Genomic DNA, 23000 nt, shown 5'->3' with positions numbered 1-23000 from the left:
ATCCCTATGTTTTGTGAAGTCTAAATATAGTTAGATTTAGAAATATCAACAGAATCAAGTTTCAGTTTCTAACTACACAATTAATTAAAATTAAATAATAATAAAATTAGCCACCACTAAACACCCTGCGTGCCGCAACTAAGACTTGGCACAGCCAAATAAAGTAAATATTTTTAAAATAAATAAATATAGTTAGATATTTCTATTGAAAATTTAGCACTTGAATTGAGATGTACTAGAAGTATAAAATGGGCTTTCCTAGTAGCTCAGTGGTAAAGAATCCACCTGCCAATGCAGGAGACACAGGTTCGATTCCTGGATCGGTAATATCCCTTGGAGAAGGAAATGCAACCCACTCCAGTATTCTTTCCTGGGAAATCCCATGGACAGAGGAGCCTAGCAGGCTACAGTTCATGGAATTGCAAAGACTATTTAAGGACACTATTAGGCCCTAAACAACAATATAAGTATAAAATATACAGCAAATTTTGAAGACTTAGTACCAAAAATATAAAATATCTTGCTAATAATTTTATACTGACATGTTGAAATATACTTTTGATATTTTGGATAAAGTGAAATGTGTTATTAAAACTTTTACTTTTAAATATGGCTATCAGAAAATTTGAAAATATGTGCATGGCTTACATTATATCTTTATGGACAGCACTGATATAAGCATCCTTTTTTGGAAATTGATGTAAATTTCTTGACTTGAATTTCTTGGATAAACAGTTCTGAAATTTTAAATTAATTACAGAATTCCCAAACCAAAACGAAATTACATACAAGTTTGTGTAAAACTCCTACATAATAGGCCTTCAAGGAAGGCCTATTTCGTTTTCTTGACCTTCCTAGAAAATGCCATCAGGTGGGAAATTAAACATGTGACAGGCCAACCGCCATGTTAGAAATATATAAAATACATTTTGTTCAAGATGTTTATGACTTTTCTTCCATCTGTAGATGGAAAAGATAGATATTCTGTTTTTGGCCATTATCTCACAAAGACCGGTGAATATAAAAAGATATATAAAAAACACATCTTACTAAGAATAAAGGCAATGAGTAGATTAGAATCAGTTTGTACTATTTCAGTTTTTCTTCATGTCTTTGCATTTGTTTTATTTTTTGTTTTGTGGATCTAGGTTTAAGTTGATATCTCTTTTTAAGTCTTTTTTTCTTCTGAGACAGTATAATTAAATACTTAAAATGTATTATTTAACATTAGAAAAGAAGACCTGTTATTTTCACTGAACTTGTTAGCAAAAGTCTAATTTATTGGGCTAAAAACATTCAAACCTGAAATATTTTAAGATTTGAAGAAACTTTTCCTTCATTGGCTAGATAAATCACCTACAAAATATTTACTAGACTTAATGAAATGTTTAAAATAGAAATTAATCTTTTAGAACCCTTAATCTTTCCTGATTACTAAAAATCAAAATTGGGTATGATATTTGTGGCACTTAAAGCTGATTGTCACTGTTCTTTGATTTTTAAATAGAAGGAATCTCAGAAGAATGATAAAGATTTGAAGATGTTGGAAAAAGAGGTGAGCAATACATTTAAGTTACTGAAAAAGGGTTCTGTTGCTGTTTGAGGAGTCAGATAATGAAACATATGTACCATCCAGACTGGTACCCACAGGGTAACCAATCGTTGGCTTGGATACCATATTGTAGACCTTGATTGTCAATGTAGTATACAGTTAGCATACTAAGGGAGGGATATAAGATCATCTATGTCATGAAAAACTGATAAGTAAAGCTCAGTATTTTAGTTTGTATGTGGATCAAATGTTTACCTTTCCTCATAGCATACACTATTCCTACATGCTAATCTCTGTGTTAAAACAGTAACTACCTAGAGAATTGCTTGGTAAGCATGAAATCCTAGCAGGTTAGTTGAATTGCAATGGAGTTGTGCTAACTTAATGCATCTCTGCACTAAAGTATATCCTTTCTCAAGGATAAAATGACCAACTGCGCACACGTGACTATTTAAATAAGATGAAGAATTCAGTTCCACTAGTCGCACTTCACCTGCTCAGTAGGCATTTGTGGAGAGTGGCTACCACACTGAACAGTGCATTTCCACCGTAGAATAAATCTTTTTGAGCAAAACTAACCTAAAAAACCTGCTTACTTTTTTTTTTAATGTATACATATATGTGTGTATATGTATATTGATGAGTAAAATTGCTTTACAACGTTGTGTTAGTTTCCTCCGTACAACAGAGTGAATCAGCTATGTGTATACACATGTCCCCTCCCTCCTGAGGTTCCCTCCCATCCCACCTCTCTAGGTCATCACAGAGCCCTGAGCTGAACTCTCTGCTGTACAGCAGCCTCACACTAGCTATTTATAAAAAACCTGTTTACTTCTGTAAGCAGGGCCAGGCAGGTCACTGCCAGCTTTGCTTTTCTGGCAGTCTTTTTTCTACATTTCCATTACTGACCAACTCTTTCTGGTAGACATATTAAAATTTTCCATTGATTACAGTTAAATGTTGGCTTAGGCCAGAAATATGTCAAGATAACTTTGAAAATCTCTGCCCTTGTTTCTCTGATCCTTTATTGTATCTATTTTAATAACATTAGCTATCATTTTATTGAGGACACATGCCTGTGATGTAGGGGTAAATACTTAGAGATTTAATAACTAAGTGTCTCTGGAGATAGCTGATAAGGGAGTGGCAGTTCCAGAGTTAGAACTAGTCATTTGTATCAGTTACTTAATCTTTTATAATAAAAATTTTTTACAAATACTGCTGTATATTATTTAACCCCCCCAAGTATTTGTTGTTTGGGTAATTTGAATTAAATATCAGTATTTAATTTAAAAGTAAAATTTCATGGAAAACAAACTCAGATTTCTGACTACTGTTGAAGAATAAAAAGATCTCACAGGACAATTTCTGCGTTCCCCTCCAGGGGAATCTACTAGGCTTGTGCAAGGTTGCCTTCTTTTTTTTTTTTTAATTATATTTTTTAATTGACATATAATTGACTTAATGTTGTACAAATCTCTGCAGTACAGCAAAGTGACTTAGTTCTACACATTTTACACAAAAACGTTCTTTTTTTTTTTTAACTTTTTTTTAATATTCTTTTCCATTGTGGTTTATCCCAGGAAATCATATAGTTCCCTGTGCTATACAATAGGACATTGTTGCTTATCCATTCTAAAAGTAATAATAGGTTGCATCTACCTGGGTTGCCTTCTTTAGATGTCGCATCTGCTGTCAGTCCTCACCTGGCTCTTTTATATTGTCTACTTGGTCATGTAGGCATTTGAGTTTACAAACCCTTCTTTATACTTCTTTAACTGAAAAAAGTGTGATGTAGGTAGTCTTAAATGTTCTTTTTTCTGCTTTATAGTACTATGCTATGGACATTGATTGTAAACCAATAATGTAAGAATAAAGACTCTTACAGTTGGGAATCTTAAATCTTGTTCAGTTCCTAGCATCTAGTTCACAATCATAATGTAAGTGGTGCTTGATATATTTTTAGTTAAGTATTATTGGCTTAGAATACTGAGATAAGTTTGAATACAAAGCCAGTAAGAGTAGAGAATGCTTTTTATGTGACTTAATATAGCTGTGCTTTCCTGATACTTTTATACCAAGCATAAAGTCTATTTTGAAGTGAAGTGAAAGTGACTCTTTGCGACCCCATGGACTTTACAGTCCATGGAATTCTCTAGGCAAGAATACTGGAGTGGGAAGCTTTTCCTTTCTCCAGGGGATTTTCCCAACCCAGGGGTCAAACCCAGGTCTCCCACATTGCGGGCAGATTCTTTACTAGCTGAGCCACAGGGGAAGCCCAGGAATACTGGAGTGGGTAGCCTATCCCTTCTCCATGGGAGCTTCCTGACCCAGGAATCAAAACTGGGGTCTCCTGCAATTGCAGGCTGATTCTTTCCCAACTGAGCTATCAGGGAAGCCATAAAGTGTATTGCAGTAAATGTTTTATATGCACTAGAATGTAAATGCACTTGTTGGTTATAGTGGTCTATATACATCAATTAGTTCAAGTCATTTAATAGTTTTCTTCAAATCTATTATTTGTACTGATATTTTTGTGTGTTTATTAGTTCTGAGAAAGGTATTTTTAGACTTACAGCTCTGTGGATTACTCTCTTTTTAATTCTGTCAGTTTTGACTTTGTATATTTGTTACAATATTGCTGTTGTGCATGAAAAATTTAAGATTATATCTTCTCTTAAAATAACCTTTTGACCATAAAATTTCTTTGTTACTAGTAATAATGTTTGCCTTAAGTCTGCTTTGTATAATATTAACATAGCCATGCCAGCTTTCATTTATCTAATGTTTACATGGTAAACCTTTTCTATTACCTTTATTGTCAGTCTGTCAGTCCTTAGATCATTTCCTTCAGCCTGAAGAATTTCCTTTAATATTTCTTGTTGTGCAGTTCTACTGTTGACAGATATTCTCGGCTCTTTTTTGTTTTTTCTCTGAAACATGTCTGTATATTACCTTCATATTTAAAGGCTATTTTCATTGGGAATAGAATTTTATATTGGCAGATTTTCCCATACATTTTAAACATTTCATTATCTTCTGGCTTCCACATTTCCTGTTGACAAATATGTGTTTTTTATTTTCATTTTTGTTTTTACCCATTAGTTGCATCAGGTATGATGGCTTGCTAATGCCTACCATACCCTACCCAGAAGCCCTGTTCTGTTTTCCCAGAAATAAAGGTGTTTAGCATTTTAAGCTGTAATTTGAATTCCTATAATTAGAACTAGAGAAAAGAAGAACTTTTATAGGTAGCAATGCCTTAAAAGTAAATAAACAGTATAATTACACCTAGAAGTTTATGGCAGTTTGAATTCTCTGTTCTTAAAATGCTTATAGATTTTCAAGATGTGTCATAAAGAAAATATGATTGCTTAAACAGCTAAGACTATTGAAGAACATCATATCACAATCAGAGCTTTTTCTAGAACTTTAATGTTTTGATTATCATTAGCACCTAGTATTGGAGGAGAGCATGGAAACTCCCTGTAGTATTCTTGCTTGGAGAATCCCCATGGACAGAGGAGCCTGGCGGGCTACTGTCCATGGGGTCACAAAGAGTTGTACACAGCTGAGGGACTAAGAACAGCACAGGACAGCATCTAGTAACTGTATTGGCAGTAATATGGGAGTTATTCATTTCCTCTCCTTGTTCCTGTCCAGATCCGCATTCTTGTGCAGGAGCGTGGAGCTCAGGACAGGCGGATCCAGGATCTGGAAGCTGAGGTGGAGAAGATGGAAGCAAAGCTAAACGCTGCCGTCAGGGAAAAAACATCTCTCTCTGCAAGTAATGCTTCACTGGAAAAACAGCTTATTGAATTAACCAGGACTAATGAGCTCCTAAAATCGAAGGTATTTGAACCTCATAATCTTTACAATTGAATAAAAAACAATTATTTTTTTTTTCCTCATAGAACTGTTTGGGAATTTTAGGCCTAGTTTAGTCATTTAACGTCAATAAATGTACATTAAATATTAAGCCACTCCCAATAGGAATTATTATTGTATCTTGTTTATTATGGTGCCTGGCACATAAGAGAACATAAACAATCGTTTACTTTTTGTTTTAACATCTGACATTTTCTCACCCTCCTTCAAAGTCATTCCCAATTAGTAAGACCACTAATAACATTTTAGAATTTACATCTAGAAGTATCTTTAAAGATCTTTCTCTGCAATAAATAATAGCATGATAGCAGGCCTCTGTCTTAAATCTCTTTGGGAATACAGTAGAAAATGAATAAATGTGTGGACTAAATATGCTCAGTAGATAAATTCTGTTTATCAATAAACTAATAGATCTTAAAGGACTTAACATGGTCATCCTCCTTTTTATAGACGTGGAAGGAAGCTGTAAATCACCGTTCAGCTTAATAATCTATTATTCAAGGCCTGTAACATGCTGGGCTCTTTGCTTACAAAGGGAGTAAGGATGCATAAGAATTAAGCATGGGCAAGACAGCAGATTCCTGAGCCTCACTTAGGGAGATTATCATTTATTAGGCCTGTGATGGACCCTGTAATCTGCATATTTCAAAGTAGATGAAACAATGCAAATGCAGTTTGTTAAGCAAACACACTTGAATTAACCAATTTTTACAGACAAGACTCTGCAAAAATCTTGTTTTAGAGCCACACAGTAGACTTTCCAGCATATACAGATAAGTAATCACTGAAGCTGATTTCAAAAGTAGACCAGAAAATCACATGAAGGAAAAGGAGGGACAAGAATAGAAGTAGTATAAAGCCAGTAATCCCGGTGTGGGTTAAGGATACTTTTCTCTACCAAAGTATGTTGTAAGCAAATAGTAGTGCCTATAATAGATAGAATACTCAATACTTAAGTGATTTTTACACAACTTTAGTAGAAAATATTTCTCAATTTTTTATGTGTTTGCTCTACTCAGTTTTCTGAAGATAATAACCAGAAGAATTTGAGAATTCTAAGCCTTGAGTTGATGAAACTGAGAAACAAACGAGAAACCAAGATGCGGGTGAGTGATACCTTAGGTGAGTTTTCTGGAACTGGGGAGATCTGAACAAGTTCTCATTTCCTAAAACAGATATTTCTGTTGTGTAGAGCATGATGGCTAAACAAGAAGGCATGGAGGTAAAGCTGCAGCTCACCCAGAAGAACCTCGTGGAGTCTCAGGAGAAAATAGTACAACTTGAGGGGAAACTGTGAGTGACTAAAAGAAAAGAGGTTACGTTGTGTAACCAGTTTTGTATTTGGCTTTCTTGGCTGGTTATTACTCCATACTCATCTCACTGCCTGCCTCTACTTGCCCTATTTCTCTTCCTAAGTAACAGCTGAACCCTAATTGTTCCCCAACATTTTATGCTGAAAAGAAATATGAATGTATTGTGTTTGTACATCTTCTGTATCAGTGCTGTGGAAAGGCACATAATCTTATGGAGGTTGTAATGAGACTGAAACTGAGAAGCATTGATACAGGAAGCTATGATTAATTTACAATCCTAGACTTCTTTTAATTACTCAACTGTAATTTGCATACAATATCATGCACAGATCGTAAGTATTCATTTTAGTGACTTGACAATTGTGTACTCCTATGTAACCACCACCCAAACAAGGTAGAGAACACTGTCATTCCCTCAGAAAGTCCCCTCGTGCTCCTTCCTGCTCCCTGTTCCTCCCCACAGTTACCCCCCACGCCTGCAACCACTTTCTGACTTCCATCATTGTAAGTTAATTTGACCTTTTTGGGGACATTTATCATCACATGCATGCACATATGTGTATATGTGGCTTTTTTTTTTCCCTGGACATGCTGCACATCTTGCAGGCTCTTAGTTCCCTGACCAGGTCTCAAACCCATGCGTTTTGTGTTGAAAGTGCAGAGTCAAGATTCATCCATATTGTGTGTATTATATGTTTCTTTCATTTCTGAGTAGTATTCCACTATACGTATATACCTCCATTTGTTCATTACTCTCCTATTGATCAGGACTTGGGTTTCCAATTTTTGACTCTTGTCAATAAGACTACTATATTTACCTTTTTGTAGACATAGGTTTTTGTTTCTCTGAGTAAATATCTAGGAGTGGAACTTCAAGGTCATAGTGTGTACGTATAATGTTTTCTATGTTGTTTGTTTTGTTATTTATTTATTTATTTGCCATGTCTTAGTTGGAGCATGCGGGATCTTTAGTTGTGACCTGTGGGATCTAACCTGGGCCAGGGATTGAACCTGGGCCTTCTTTATTAGGAGCATGGAGTCTTAGCGACTGGATCACCAGGGAAGTCCCATGTAATGTTTTTTTAAAAGCTCTAAGTGTTTATACAATTTTACACTCCCACTTCACAATGCATGATGGTTCCATTCATTCCATATCCTCACCAATATTTGTCCTGGAGGCAGGCACGGCAACCCACTCCAGTATTCTTGTCTGGAGAATCCCATGGACAGAGGAGCCTGGTGGGCTATAGTCCATAGGGTTGCAAAGAGTCAGACACGACTGAATCGACTTGACAGTCATATATGCACTGATACTTTTCAGCCTGTCTGATTTCAGCCTTTCTAGTGGATGTAAAATAGTATATCATCTATGTTTTCAATTTGTTGCTGTTAATGTCAGACATCTTTTTTATGTGCTTATTGACCATTCATATGTATCCTTTCGTAAGATATCTACTAAAGTCCCTTGCCCCTTTCTCAACAAGTAACTGAATAAAAGGCAGCTTGGAAGAAAGGCTTTGAAGCACACAAAATTCTATTTTGTATGTGTGGTGGGTGGGGATTCTAAGAAAGCTACGGGAAAGGTGGTTTCTAATACACTCAGAGTGTTACAGATCTATAACTGTATACAGACTCTCATCATCATAATCCTTTTGTCAGAATATATTTGGAAAGCTTTCTCACTTAAAAAAAAAAAAAACAATAAACTTGAGCCTCCTACTTGCATAAATTGTCAACGTGAGCGGTCACACAAATTAATGGTTAGGAGTTTAGAACCTAGAGTCAGCCTGTCTCTCAGCCTGCCTGAGAGAACAGTATCTGGCACAGAGTAAGCATCTCTGTAGAGTAAGCTTACTCTGCACCAGAATGAGGCTTACCCTGTACCAGAGATGCTTACTCTGGTACAGAGTAAGTATGATTATTGTGTATGTTAATGTATGCATTTTTTTTTTTAGTGTTTCAATAGAGAAGGAAAAGGTTGATGAAAAATCTGAAACAGAGAAGCTCTTAGAATACATTGAAGAAATAAGGTAATATGAAGAGTAGTTTTTGGACTTTGTTTTATTGAAGTGCGATGAATACATCATTTTCATCTCTTTTCATTTAATGTTTCCTCTGCTTAAATGGATGTGCTCTTCAACATAATTTGTTTTAATGCAGTTGTGCATCAGATCAAGTGGAAAAATACAAGCTAGATATTGCCCAGTTAGAAGAAAATCTGAAAGAGAAGAATCATGAAGTTTTAAGCCTTAAGCAGTCTCTTGAGGAAAATATTACTATATTGTCTAAACAAATAGAAGACATGAAGTCTAAATGCCAGGTGCTTGAAGAAGAAAAAGGTATTCTACTGTCTATAGTACTATTTTCTTTAGATAAATACTACCTATGATAGTTTTTAAAAGTACTGATATGTTATAGCAACTTTAAATAATTACATAAACAACAATGAAAATTTTGTTTTATGCGTGGGAATTTTTATCTTTTATGATATTTGTTATCTGTTTATTTGAATATATTGCTTATCTTGGTTGAAATATATACATTTGACCTCCTCATTGGGTGGCCATTTAAAAGTGGTAGATACATAGAGCTAGGTTTGAGGATTTTATTATATAACGTATATACTGTTTTATATGTAGTAATGACAGGAACTTCAGAATTTTTTTCCCTCTTTGGAAGTACTTGACTTCTGTGTGTGTGTGTGTGTGTGTGTGTGTGTGTGTGTGTTAGTCACTCAGTCATGTCCGACTCTTTGTGACCCCGTGGACTATAGCTCACCAGGGTCCTCTGTCCATGGAATTCTCCAAGCAAGAATATTGGAGTGGATTGCCATTCCCTTCTTCAGGGGACCTTCCCAACCCAGGGATCAAACCTGGGTCTCCCGCATTGTGGGCAGATTCTTTATCCTCTGAACCACCATGGGAATCTGGGTTTTTCAAAGGTAATATTAGTATCTAACTACACCATTGTTAATATTTTTCCTTTTCTAGAAGACCTCATCAATAGAAACAGAGAACGGGACGAAAATCTAAATTCTGAGATACAAAGCTTAAAAGAGAGGTCTATTCTTGAAAAACAAGAACATGAAGAGCTACAACAAAAAGTATTGCAAATGGATTCACTTCTGCAACAAGAGAAGGTAGTTTACAATATTAAAAAAGCCTAGTGCTTCTTTTATGTCATACACTTCCCTGTGTATCAGAAAACCTTTAAATTGTATATATCCTTTGATCCAACAGTTCTACTTTTAGATTCTTATCCTGAGGAAGTAATCGTGTCTTTGCTGCATATTTAACTGATGTCACCACAGTCATTCATGATTTGAAAAATTTAAGCAACAGTTGAAACAATATAGGGAAATTGTTTTAATTTGTTTTTCAGCACATTCTTGTGTTAGATTACTATGTAGGCATTTACAGTTCTGTGGTAAAAGAGTGTCTAATTAAACAAAAAACAAAATGTGACTTTTTGAAATCCAGATTACATGAACATTTTACATATCAATGAGAAACACAGGAAGTTCATTAAAAAATCATAATAATAATCCTGGTGATCCAGTGGTTAAGACTCAGAGCTTCCACTACAGGGGTCACAGGTTTGATCCCTGGTCGGGGAATGAAGATCTTGCATGGCTCTCAGTGCTGCCAAAAACATTTTTTTAATTAAACAAAAAAGTGTTTTTAATGGGCATAGGATGGAAATAGATAATTCTTAGCAGTAGAAATTCAGATAGCTTGTAAAATGAGAAGATGCTGTACTTGTCATAATAATCAAAGAAATCCTTTGGTGTTTTTTTCCACTTCCAAGATTGGCACAAGTTAAAACATTTGGTAATATGATATATTGGTGAGAATTAGTCAAGCAAGCAAGTACTCATGTGAACTAATGCAAAATATTATATTGTTGGCAATCTGCAGTGACAAAGGAATTAGGTAGATCTGTATATACTGACTTGAAAAGACCTCAACAACTATTTTTATGATATTTTAAATGACCTTTTTATACACAGTGTATTTAATTTATGTTTTAAAAGAATGTGCATATATAGAAAAAGACCATAAGGCTTATAATGCAAAATTTAGAGGTTATCTTGATTGGAATGGGGAATAGTCAAAGGCAATTTTTCCTTTATTTGTAATGTTAGAATTTTTTTTGCAATGGTGATTTACTTGTATTTATTTATTCTTATTTACTTATATAGCTTTAAAATACTTCTATATAACATTGAAATCATAATACTGTATATAGTATCATATGAGAAAAATATATGATAAAAGCCAGTTGTAGAATATAATTTTTGTTGTCTAAGAAGTGTGTGTTGCATAGGAAAAAAACTGAAATAACATTTACCCCAGTCTTAACAAAGGGTAGGATATAACCCATGACAGAATGAATATGAATCTCTCAAGTTTCTCAGAGGCTCTTGAGTTTAGTGTCCATACTTCATTAGTTGTACTTCTCTCTTGTCCTTAGTAAAATCTCACAGATTATTAAATTTAATTATTTATTAAATTGTCAAAACCTTTCAGATGATTTTGCTGGCTTTCTATCTATATGCAGGAATTATCTTCTGGTCTTCAGCAGAAGCTCTGTTCTTTTCAAGAAGAAATGATTAAAGAGAGAACTCTCTTTGAGGGAGAATTAAAGCAGGCCTTGGATGAGCTGGATAAATTACAGCAAAAGGAGGAACAAGCTGAAAACCTGCTTAAGCAACTGGAAGAGGAAGCAGAATCTAGAGCTGCAGAACTAAAATGCCTCAAAGAAAAGCTGAAAGGGTTCGTAATAGGACTTCATGTTTATAATTAAAAGTTATTTTCTAGTACATTCTCTTGGGATTCCCACACCAATCATGTGAGTGGTGAGGTTGGAATTATTTTACAAATAAGGAATTTTCTTTCTTTTTTTTTTTTTAATTTTATTTACTTTTGGCTGTGCTGGGTCTTCATTGCTGCATGCAGGCTTTCTCTGGTTGTGAGCAGGGGCTACTTTCATGGGCTCTAGGGCACCCAGGCTTCAGTAGTTATAACACATGGGCTCAGCAGTTGCCATGCAGACTCCAGAGTGTAGGCTCAGTTCTTGTGGCGCACAGGCTTAGTTGCCCTGCAGCATGTGAAATCTTCCCAGACCAGGGACTGAACCCATGGTCTCCTACATTAGCAGGCAGATTCTTAACCACTGGACCACCAGGGAAGTCCACAAATAAGAAAGAGACACAGAGAGGTAAAGTACATGTGCGGGAAGTACAGATAGACAGGTATGTGACAGCCCAAGTCAGAAGCCATGCCCTTTTCTTATTTAAAGTTCAAAGAGGGAGCCACAAACACTTCAGAAATAACAATCAAAAACCAAAATGGGGAAGAAACAACCAGAACTGGAGGAAATCCAGAAATAAAAAAAATGTATCATTAAAAGTAGAAAGCCTGAGATCCAGTGCCTTTTTTTTTGTTTAATTTCATATTGTTTTCACATTATATGCCCTCCATCACATTTATTTACAGTATTCAAGTTGATTCTTGAGTTCAAATAGTAAACAAATACTTGAATTCTTGGGATCTCAGCAGTAAACATTTTCTAGAAAGGTTACTAGACATAACCTTACAAAACTCATCACTTATATCACAACTATGTATCTATCTCTTATTAGGTGCTTTTTTATTAATCCCTTTTCTATTTTAGTGGTTAGTGATTTTAAAAAACACCAAATTTTTTTATATATGCCTGCATTTTGGGGAACAGTACCAAAGTGTAATTAGGGGGATTGTTTCATCCTGCAGCCAGCCTCAGGGAACAGGTACATTAAGAAACTTGAGTGGATGATGTCAATTTCAGAAAGAAAAAGGAGATAATCATTTATTCTAACTCAACTCAATTCAAAGGTCAGGAGATAAAGATTTTATTACTAGATCTGTTAGTTAAATGTGTGATTCTGAGCAAGACTGTCTTAATTTCTTTTGTTTTCTGTTTCATTAGATACAAAATAAAGGAGTTTTATGAGATTATTTGTAAGGTCCTTTCCAGTGTGGAAATTTCAGGGTTCAGAGAAAAACTTAAAAGTTGACAAGATTCCTCTAGGGAGCAGGAAAAAGTATTTTTATTTTAAATCCTTTAGTAGTAGTTAATTGCTTTTAGCTGTGGTGTGTATTTTTAAAATCCTATGCTCATTCCAGAATGAATTTGAACAATTGTGTATCCTGTTTCAGTGTCCAACTTAGCTTTTAAGCGAATAATGCTGCTTATAGTTTTAGTTTTATGTGTTCTTTCAAATACCTCTTATAAGCTCATATGCCTGTCAAATAAAGTTTGTCACCATTGTAGAAATATGTAATATTCATGTATTTGAAATCTTTATAGATTTGTAGTCTATAGTTATAAAGATGACTTAAAAGCCATTCTGTCTAGGCAAAATAGCCTCCTAAATAAGTTGTTGAATCTTTAAATAATTAGTAATTTATTTTGTGGGTTATTTGTATAGTCACAATAAATCTACATAGTCTTGTAATTATTTTTTCAAAAGACCTCTTAAAACGAAGTTACCTTAACTGTACCTAGTGTTCCCTAAATATCCTAATTCAGAGAATTAAATTTTATTTAACCCAAGAGCTTCTTAACTTACAATCCTTCACATTCTTCAGTCTTGGATGCTGCCAAGATTCTGTCTTAAGAGTCTTTTTAATCTCATTTCTTCCCCAAAAGTGTTTAAACTACCTACATAAGTACATATGGTATGAAAATAAAAGTAAGTAAATTAGGATAAAAACAAAAGTAAAATAAGAATGGGAAAGATAAGATGAAGCTGCATGTAAATAAACATGATAGCAGATATAGATCATGAATGTAGATCTAAGCTGTCCAATGTGGAGTATATGATTCACAGTGTCAAAGGTACATCCTAGTCTCTTTCTTAAGCTAATGGTATATTAAATGGTATATTAAATTAAGATGCAGTTAGCATCTTATCTTTTAACCATTCCTTTTTCTTAGGAAAGAAGCCGAACTGGAGGAAAGTAATGCTGCTAATACTCAGGCCACCTTGCTTTTGCAAGAAAAACATAACAGTACAGTGCAGAATCTGGAAGATGTTACTGCTCAGTTTGAAAGGTATTTTTATGGGGAGGCTGCTCTCAAACATACGTGAGCAGGCAAGGGGTGTTCACCTAGGGACATCTGTCAGCAAAACTATATGAATAAAACAATTGTTATTACTTTAAATTCCACAGTGCCCAATCATAAATGGGCATTTCATGTTACCTGTAGTCTTAGAATATATAGTAATTTCCCTCTCCCAGTACCCACTTCAGATTTCATACACATCTGTCTGACTCTCCTGATGTCATCATTTTCCTCACAAAGAATCCAAATGCTTTTATTTCCTCTTCATGGAACCTATAAATGTACCTGCATCTATGCTTACCCTATCTTCTTCCCACCTATTACAGATGAGGTATCTCATTCCTTAACCTTTAGTGACCTCTTTCCATCATTCATCCCTTATCTCTTAATTTTCAACCTTTCTTCTAGAATTTTTCCAATCAGTATTAGAACATGTTAATGTGCCTTCGTCTTTAAAACACAACTTTTTAAATCTCCCTTCACCCCCCACTTCTTTCTGCACCTTTCATTCCCAATACTGTTTTTACCCCCAAATCCTCCTCATGTTTATAGCCCATCTTTTTTTCTTTAATTTATTTTATTGAAGTATAATTGATTTACAGTGTGTTAATTTCTACTGTACATATAGATAGATTCCTTTACATATTCCTTTCCATTATGGTTTATGTCAAGATATTGAATATAGTTGCCTATACTATACAGTAGGACTTTGTTGTTTATTCATCCTATATATATGGCTTCCCTGGTAGCTCAGAGGTTAAAGCGTCTGCCTGCAACACGGGAGACCTGGGTTCGATCCCTGGGTCGGGAAGATCCCCTGGAGAAGGAAATGGCAATCCACTCCAGTATTCTTGCCTGGAGAATCCCATGGATGGAGGAGCCTGGTGGGCTACAGTCCACAGGGTCGCAAAGAGTCGGACATGACTGAGCGACTTCACATATATACTAGTTTATATTTATAGTTTATAATATAATCTCATAGCCCATCTTCTTGATAGATATTATAATGTATCTACTTCCTATCCAGTCTACTTATTTTCCCTTTTTTAAAGAAAGTTTATTTTGGAGGGCACTACAAATTACAAAGGATAATACAACAAACACTAGTACATCACACAGTCTCACACTGAGTGTATTAATGTTAACATTTTTACTTACTGTATTTACTTTATATAATTTTGGGTGGAGGGCTCTTTTATCTATTTTAGTATATTCAATAAAAAGATACAATGTGTACAGAAATCCTGAATCATAAAGGTAAATTTAACATGCATGAGCTCATAGAAGACAACCTATAAACCAAGAGTTTCAACAGCTTGCTACCTGTATGAATCCTCCACTGTCCCATCTTCATTCCTCCCCGCAGTAGGTAACACCATCTCAAAATCTACATCAGTTACTTCCTTGCTTTTTTCCTGTGTATAATTGTATAATGTATGTCCATATGAATAATACCTAATTTTGCTTTTTCCAGAACTTCACCAAAAATGTCCTAGTAGTATATGCCATATCCTGGGACTTGCCTTTTCACTCTGCATTATGTATGTTTTTAGGGTTGAATCACAATATTGCCTGAGGCTATAGTTTGTTCATGGTCACTGTTATAGAATTGTTGTTCAGTCACTTAGTCATGTCCAACTCTTTGCAACCTCATGGACTGCAGCACACCAGCCTTCCCTGTCCTTCACTATCTCCTGGAGTTTGCTCAAACTCATGTCCATTGATTCGATGATGCCATCCAGCCATCTCATCCTCTGTTATAGAATATTTGATCTTATCAGTCTACCACTATTTATCCATTCTCGCTTTGGGCTTTTGGGTCGTTTCCCATTTCTTTCATTTTATTAACAGTACTGTGAATATTCTTGTGGTCTCCTCTTACATACCTGTAAGAATTACTCTAAAGTCACATTTAAGTGAGTGTTCAACTTCAAAATTTAATTCCAAATCATTTTATAAAGGGGAGGTGAAAATCTACACTCCCACTAGTGATGTATGAGTTCCCATTGATCTACCTCCTCTCTGAAGCTTGTTAGACTTCATAAATTTTGCCAGTATACTAAATGTAAAAGGACCTCTTCTTGTGGATAATTCATTTTTCCTTTTCTGTAAAAAGCTTATATATGACTTTTATTCATTTCTCTAGAGCATTATCTTTTCTTGGTTGATTTGTAGGGTTTTTATCAGCAATATGGGTGGTAGATATCTTACAGAGTGTGGCTTGTCTTTTCATTTTCCTTATGGTTTTCTATGATGAATGGCAATTCTTGATTTTAGTGTTGTTAAACTTATAGAGTTTTATGTGAACACTTTTACATACAAAAACTTCTTTCTATCCCAAGAACTTAAAGATATTCACCTTTTTTTGTTTGTTTGTTTCAAAATTGCACTTTTCATTTTTCCACCTAGAACTGATTTCTGTATGTGTAGTGATAAAGGGATAAAATTCATATTTCTTTTTCCATATGGATAATCAACTGCCTAATACCCATTCATTAACTAGTACCTTCTAATCTCTCTGATGTGTTTCTGCATCTGATATATTTTGACATACATAGCGTATATATATGTATGTGTGTGTGTGTGTGTGTATGTACATGTATGTGTGTGTATGTATATATATATATGTTTTGTTTTGTTTTTTGAATTTTTGGCCATGCTGTGTGACATGAGGAATTTTAGTTCCCCAACCAGGGATCAAACTCATTCCCCCTACAGTGGAAGCACAGAGTCTTAACCACTGGCCTACTGGGGAAGTCCCTGTATATTTTAATTTTATATGTCAGCATACATATAATTAATATACATATGACAAACCTAGACAGCATATTAAAAAGCAGAAACATTACTTTGCCAACAAAGATCTGTGTAGTCAAAGCTGTGGTTTTCCAGTAGTCATGTATGAATATGTGAGTTGGACCATAAAGAAGGCTGAGCACTGAAGAATTGATGCTTTTGAACTGTGGTGTTGGAATACTCTTGAGAGTCTCTTAGACTGCAAGAAGATCCAGTCAATCCTGAAGGAAACCAACCTTGAATATTCTTTGGAAGAACTGATGCTGAAGCTGAAGCGCCAATACTTTGGCCACCTGATACGAAGAGCCAACTCATTAGAAGAGACTGTGATGTGGGAACGATTGAGAGTAGGAGAAGGGGACAACAGAGGACAAGATGATTGGATGGCATCTCTGACTCAATGGACATGAGTTTGAGCAAGCTCCAGGAAATGGTGAAGGACAGGGAAGCCTGGTGTGCTACAGTCCACGGGGTCACAAACAGTTGGACACTACTGAGCAACTGAACAACAACTATATATATCCGTATACATATACAATTTTTAGTGCTGTTCACAACTCTGGAAAGAAATTTTCCTTCTTGCTACTTTGAAAACTAGTGCCTTTAGAGGCATTCTGTGATGTCAGTCACCATTAGTATGCAAGTAGCATTAAAATTTATTTCTTCAAACCAGACCTCTCCCTTCATCCCCTACTCATATATTCAGCTGCCTACTTGACTTCAAGTAGATCTCTCACTGTTGTCTGGTATTAACCCCACCAAAACAACTCTAGATCATCTTTGTCTCCCTTTGTCCCTCTCGTTTCTCATTCTTGTTGATCACAGTCGGTGACACCTCCATCTTCTGAGTTTCTCCTTCTGTAAGTCTTGAGTCATCATAATCATCTTCTCTCCCTTTCTCCCAACATTCAATCTCTTTCTTGAGTTTTTTCATTCTGCCTCCAAAAGAGATCTCACATCTTTCTTTTGCCAATTCCTTGGTCCAATCCTCCCTTACCACTCATCTGGGCTGAAAAATAATCATCCTCTGGTTAATCCTCCAGTTCAGCATTCCTGGCCCTCCCCAGTCAGTTCTCTGCATATCTCTGGAATAATTTACACACTTACTTAAGAGACCTTTGAAGTATGTTCTTTATCATTCAGGTAAGCCCACTATGCCCCACCAGCAAGGACTCATGCCTCTTGCTTCTGCTCCTGCCTCTCTTGTTCTTTTTTTTTTTTTGGCCTCTCTTGTTTGTTAGACTCTTGTCACAGCTCTTTTTTTTTTTATGCTTAGTATTTTATTTATTTGTTTTTGGCTATGCTGGGTCTTCGTTGCCATGAGGGCTTTTCTCTAGTTGCAGTGAGTGGGGGCTGCTCTCTTAACTCTGGTGCGCGGGCTTATCAATGAGGTGGCTTTTCTTGTTGAGGAGCGTGGGCTCTAGGGCACTTGAGTTCAGTAGTTAACAGCACAGGCTCAGTAGTTCTGGCGCACAGGCTTAGTTGCTCCACAGCATGTGGGGTCTTCCTCAGACCGGGGATTGAACCCATGTCTCCGGCTTGACAGGCGGATTCTTTACCACTGAGCCACAGGCAAGCCCCAGTCCCAGCTCTTAGTGGACTGTGTTCTACCTGCCTCCGAGCACATACACATCTTTTCCCTCTGAAATACTTTCCCCAATTGGCTCGCTAAATCCTCCTTATCCATCACACCTCAGTTCAGTTCAGTCGCTCAGTCGTGTCCGACTCTTTGCGAACCCATGAATCGCAGCACGCCAGGGCTCCCTGTCCATCACCAACTCCCGGAGTTCACTCAGACTCACGTCCATCGAGTCAGTGATGCCATCCAGCCATCTCATCCTCCGTCGTCCCCTTCTCCTCCTGCCCCCAATCCCTCCCAGCATCAGAGTCTTTTCCGATGAGTCAGCTCTTTGCATGAGGTGGCCAAAGTACTGGAGTTTCAGCTTTAGCATCATTCCTTCCAAAGCAATCCCAGGGCTGATCTCCTCTAGAATGGACTGGTTGGATCTCCTTGCAGTCCAAGGGACTCTCAACAGTCTTCTCCAACACCACAGTTCAAAGGCATCAATTCTTTGGTGCTCAGCCTTCTTCACAGTCCAACTCTCACATTCATACATGAACACTGGAAAAACCATAGCCTTGACTAGATGAACCTTTGTTGGCAAAGTAATGTCTCTGCTTTTGAATATGCTTTCTAAGTTGGTCATAACTTTCCTTCCAAGGAGTAAGTGTCTTTTAATTTCATGGCTGCAGTCACCATCTGCAGTGGTTTTGGAGCCCCCAAAAATAAAGTCTGACACTGTTTCCACTGTTTCCCCATCTATTTCCCATGAAGTGATCGGACCAGATGCCATGATCTTCGTTTTCTGAATGTTGAGCTTTAAGCCAACTTTTTCACTCTTCACTTTCACTTTCATCAAGAGGCTTTTTGTTCTTCTTCACTTTCACACCTCAACTTAACTGTAAATTCCTCAGAAAAGCCTTTTCTGAATCATGAAGCAAAATGTAGGTTCTCCAGTTTTATCAGCTAACATGTTCTGTAGTTTGCCTTTAAAACACTTAGAACAAAGTTAATTATGTAGTTATTTTTCCTTTTATTTTGCAACAACCTGAAGAGGCATTTTTTTCTCTCACCCACAAGATAATAAAGTATTACAGTAGGTAGAGGGATTGTGTGGGGTTTTTGTTCTGAGGTAATTTCCATGTTTGGTAGTTGATTTCTTTTTATTTTTGTTCATAGATTCCACCCATACTAGGCACTTGACTCTTTTCTTTAAAGGAACTGCATATGTCATATAAGTTAATGTTTAGTATTAACTTGACTTCAAAACATTGGATTCTTAGCTGTGCAAATGTGAAAATACATAAGGTTTTGTTTGTTTTACCTAAAAGTGTATAAAATATAAACCAATCAGCTATAGATTTGTCATGCATATGTTAGAAAAATCCTTTAACCTTGTTTTTTAAAAAATAAGCTATAAAGCATCAACAGCAAGTGAGCTAAAAGATCTTAAGGTGCAGAACGAATCACTTAAGGAAAAACTGGCCAAGGCTGAGCAAAGTGCAGAGGATGTCCGAGATCAAATATTGGCCACTGAGAACTCAAATCAAGAATATGCAAGGTATGTAGGAGACATAAAACCTACCCACACCTGTGGTCTTAGAACCATTAGGACAATTGGATGTTGCTGCAAGCCAGCTACTAAGTGGTGCAGAAAACTGTAGTCCCATGGCTTGCTTTGGGTGATCTTCAATGGTGAATTATGAATTTATACAGTTTAAAAAGTATAATTCTTAACAATTCTTTGAGATTCTTTTTTTAAAAAAGGTAATTTAAATGGCTATAACTTTTTTAATGGACTCTTCTCTCTCAAACCAAAGGATGCTTCTAGATCTGCAGACCAAATCAGCACTTAAAGAAGCAGAAATTAAAGAAATTACAGTTTCTTCTCTTAAAAGAATATTTGATTTGCAGAACCAACTCAAGCAACAAAGCGAAGACTTTAAGAAACAACTGGAAGAGGAAGAAGCAAGGTAATCTAGGTTGAAAACTAAAATGCCATGCATCTCAAGTTATTTTTTCTAGTATACTTTGATTTTTAATTTAATTTTCCCTTACAGAAAAGCTGGAAAAGAAAACTCAATAGCAGAATTAACTGAGGAAATGAATAAGTGGCGTCTCCTCTATGAAGAATTATATAATAAGACGAAGCCTTTTCAGGTCTGTTAATTAGGACTTAACTTATTTGTATTTGAGAATTCGTATTGTTCTGTGTCACAGTCATGGCAGTGACATGGTTCTTCTGAAAGATCATTTTGCTGTGCATTTACATTGCCAGTTTAACTTCCTATTACAGAAGGTTTATTATAGATGTTACTACATTATTATGCATACATTTTTAATATAGGCTTTATAGGCTTAAATATTACCCCTTAATAAGGTTCTTAAAAGTTAATACCTTAGAAGGCTCTCCTGATATGAACTTTTGATAATCTATGTAAATTTATGACACTTATTTTGTTATGATCTTTCTCAATGTTCCTCTAATTAATGCTTAAAGGATAAATGCAAATCTGGGTACTTAGAGTCAGAAGACAGTATTGGTTATAATGTGTTGTGGTAATACAGATTAGCCCAGCTAGCAGGTCTTTTCATTGTTTCTTTCTTTCTGTTTCATTGATCTTTGAAATGAAAAATAACTTTTTATTTAAAAAAAAAGACAATTTATGGAGAGCCCTAAGAGTAAGTCAATATAATATATTTTTGTTTTTTGCCTTTTTTGTTGTTGTGGTTGTTGAGTTTCTTATTTAAATATTTATTTACTTATTTGGCTGCACCGGGTCTTAATTGCAGCATGTGGGATCTAGTTCCCCAACCAGGGATCAAACCTGGCTCCCCTGCATTGGGAGCCTGCAGTCTTCTGCAGTCTTAGCCACTGGACCACCAGGGAAGTCCTGTCTTGCCTTTTTACTTTCTTTCAGTTTAGTTTTCCTTGTAGTTAATACGAGTTAAGTAGGATTTAATAGTTTTAAGTCTTAACTTCACAAAAAAATCTTTTTCAGCTACAACTGGATGCATTTGAAGCAGAGAAACAGGCTTTGTTGAATGAACATGGTGCGGCTCAGGAACAACTAAATAATCTAAGAGATTCATATGCCAAATTATTGGGTCATCAGAATCTAAAGCAGAAAATCAAGCATGTTGTGAAATTGAAAGATGAAAATAGCAATCTCAAATCGGTTTGTCAAGTCACGTTTACTTTTGTTGATATTGGGGTGGGTGGTTTTTATTTTATCAGGGTAATACTGACTTCATAAAATGAGTTGGGAAGTGTTTCACCTTTTCTATTTATGGAATAGTTCATGAATTATTGATATTAATTCTTTACTGAATGTGTAGTGGAATTCAGTGGTGAAGGCATCTGGACCTGGACTTTTCTCTGTGGATGGTTTTTGATCAATAATTTAATCTCTTCACTTGTTATAATAGGTCTATTCAGATTGACTACTTCAACTCAAAACCTATGGGATGCAGCAAAAGCAGTTCTAACAGGGAAGTTTATAGCAATACAGTCCTACCTCAGATTGACTATTTCATCTTGAGACAGTTTCAGTAGTTTGTATCTTTCTAGGAATATGTGCATTTCATTTTCTGATGGGTTGATTCACAATTATGTGCCATATTCCCTTACATTCCTTTTTATTTTGATAATATCAGTAGCAATGGCCCCTCTTTCATTTCTGTTTGTAGGAATTTGAGTCTACTCCCTTTTTTTTTTTAAGTTCCTTCACTTCAAATGTTTATAATGGCTTTAAACCCTTTTTTGGATAAATTTGATATTGGGTTACTCTCTTGGGCAGTTGTTGTTGCCTGCTTTTCCCCAGTATGCCGGGAATGCTTTCCTGTTTGCGTACTTTGTAATTTTTCGGTTAGAAAATGGATGTTTTAGACAATATATTGTAGCACCTCTGGGTACTGCCGTCCCCTTGCAAGTATCTTGTTATTTTCTTATTTAGTGAAGTCTGTTCGTCCTCCCCATCCCCCACTAGTTTGTGCCTCTGATGTTGCTTCTGAGGGAGGTTCAGTTTGGGGTGTGTACACAGTCACCCTGAGATGATGCTGGTTTGGGTAAGTCTGCCTCCCTGTCTCCCTGATCACACATAGTTGCTGGCTTATCCCTCTGTTATTTTTAACATTGCCCCAGGTCATAAATTCCTCTACAGATTCAGTTCAATTCAGTTCAGTTCAGTCGCTCAGTCCTGTCTGACTCTTTGCGACCCCATGAGTCAAGGCACGCCAGGCCTCCCTGTCCATCACCAACTCCCGGAGTTCACTCAGACTCATATCCATCGAGTCAGTGATGCCATCCAGCCATCTCATCCTCTGGCGTCCACTTCTCCTCCTGCCCCCAATCCCTCCCAGCATCAGAGTCTTTTCCAATGAGTCAACTCTTTGCATGAGGTGGCCAAAGTACTGGAGTTTCAGCTTCAGCATCATTCCTTCCAAAGAAATCCCAGGGCTGATCTCCTTCAGAATGGACTGGTTGGATCTCCTTGCCGTCCAGGGGATGCTCAAGAGTCTTCTCCAACACCACAGTCCAAAAGCATCAATTCTTCAGCGCTCAGCCTTCTTCACAGTCCAACTCTCACACCCACACGTGACCACAGGAAAAACCATAGCCTTGACTAGACGGACCTTTGTTGGCAAAGTAATGTCTCTGCTTTTGAATAGGCTATCTAGGTTGGTCATAACTTTTCTTCCAAGGAGTAAGCGCCTTTTAATTTCATGGCTGCAGTCACCATCTGCAGTGATTTTGGAGCCCCCAAAAATAAAGTCTGAC

General features: G+C 36.3%; 1 protein-coding gene across 2 annotated transcripts in view; it reads left to right on the top strand.

Moving 5' to 3' along the window:
- The window catches only part of HMMR (hyaluronan mediated motility receptor), a 33319-nt gene that overhangs the window by 6696 nt on the left and 3623 nt on the right, over positions 1-23000 (top strand). For both annotated transcript variants that reach the window (XM_006067700.4, XM_006067699.4), the window contains exons 4-16: positions 1508-1555; positions 5216-5404; positions 6460-6546; positions 6633-6733; positions 8709-8783; positions 8914-9092; positions 9744-9892; positions 11314-11528; positions 13735-13851; positions 19635-19781; positions 20041-20193; positions 20281-20380; positions 21223-21399. In XM_006067700.4, coding sequence (XP_006067762.2) covers positions 1508-1555; positions 5216-5404; positions 6460-6546; positions 6633-6733; positions 8709-8783; positions 8914-9092; positions 9744-9892; positions 11314-11528; positions 13735-13851; positions 19635-19781; positions 20041-20193; positions 20281-20380; positions 21223-21399 — 1737 coding nt within the window. The remainder of the gene's footprint in view (positions 1-1507; positions 1556-5215; positions 5405-6459; positions 6547-6632; positions 6734-8708; positions 8784-8913; positions 9093-9743; positions 9893-11313; positions 11529-13734; positions 13852-19634; positions 19782-20040; positions 20194-20280; positions 20381-21222; positions 21400-23000) is intronic.

Source organism: Bubalus bubalis, chromosome 9 (genome assembly GCF_019923935.1).
Source record: "Bubalus bubalis isolate 160015118507 breed Murrah chromosome 9, NDDB_SH_1, whole genome shotgun sequence".
Lineage (NCBI taxonomy): Eukaryota > Metazoa > Chordata > Mammalia > Artiodactyla > Bovidae > Bubalus > Bubalus bubalis.
Note: the sequence above shows the minus strand (reverse complement) of the source record. Positions and strands in the feature narration are given on the sequence as shown.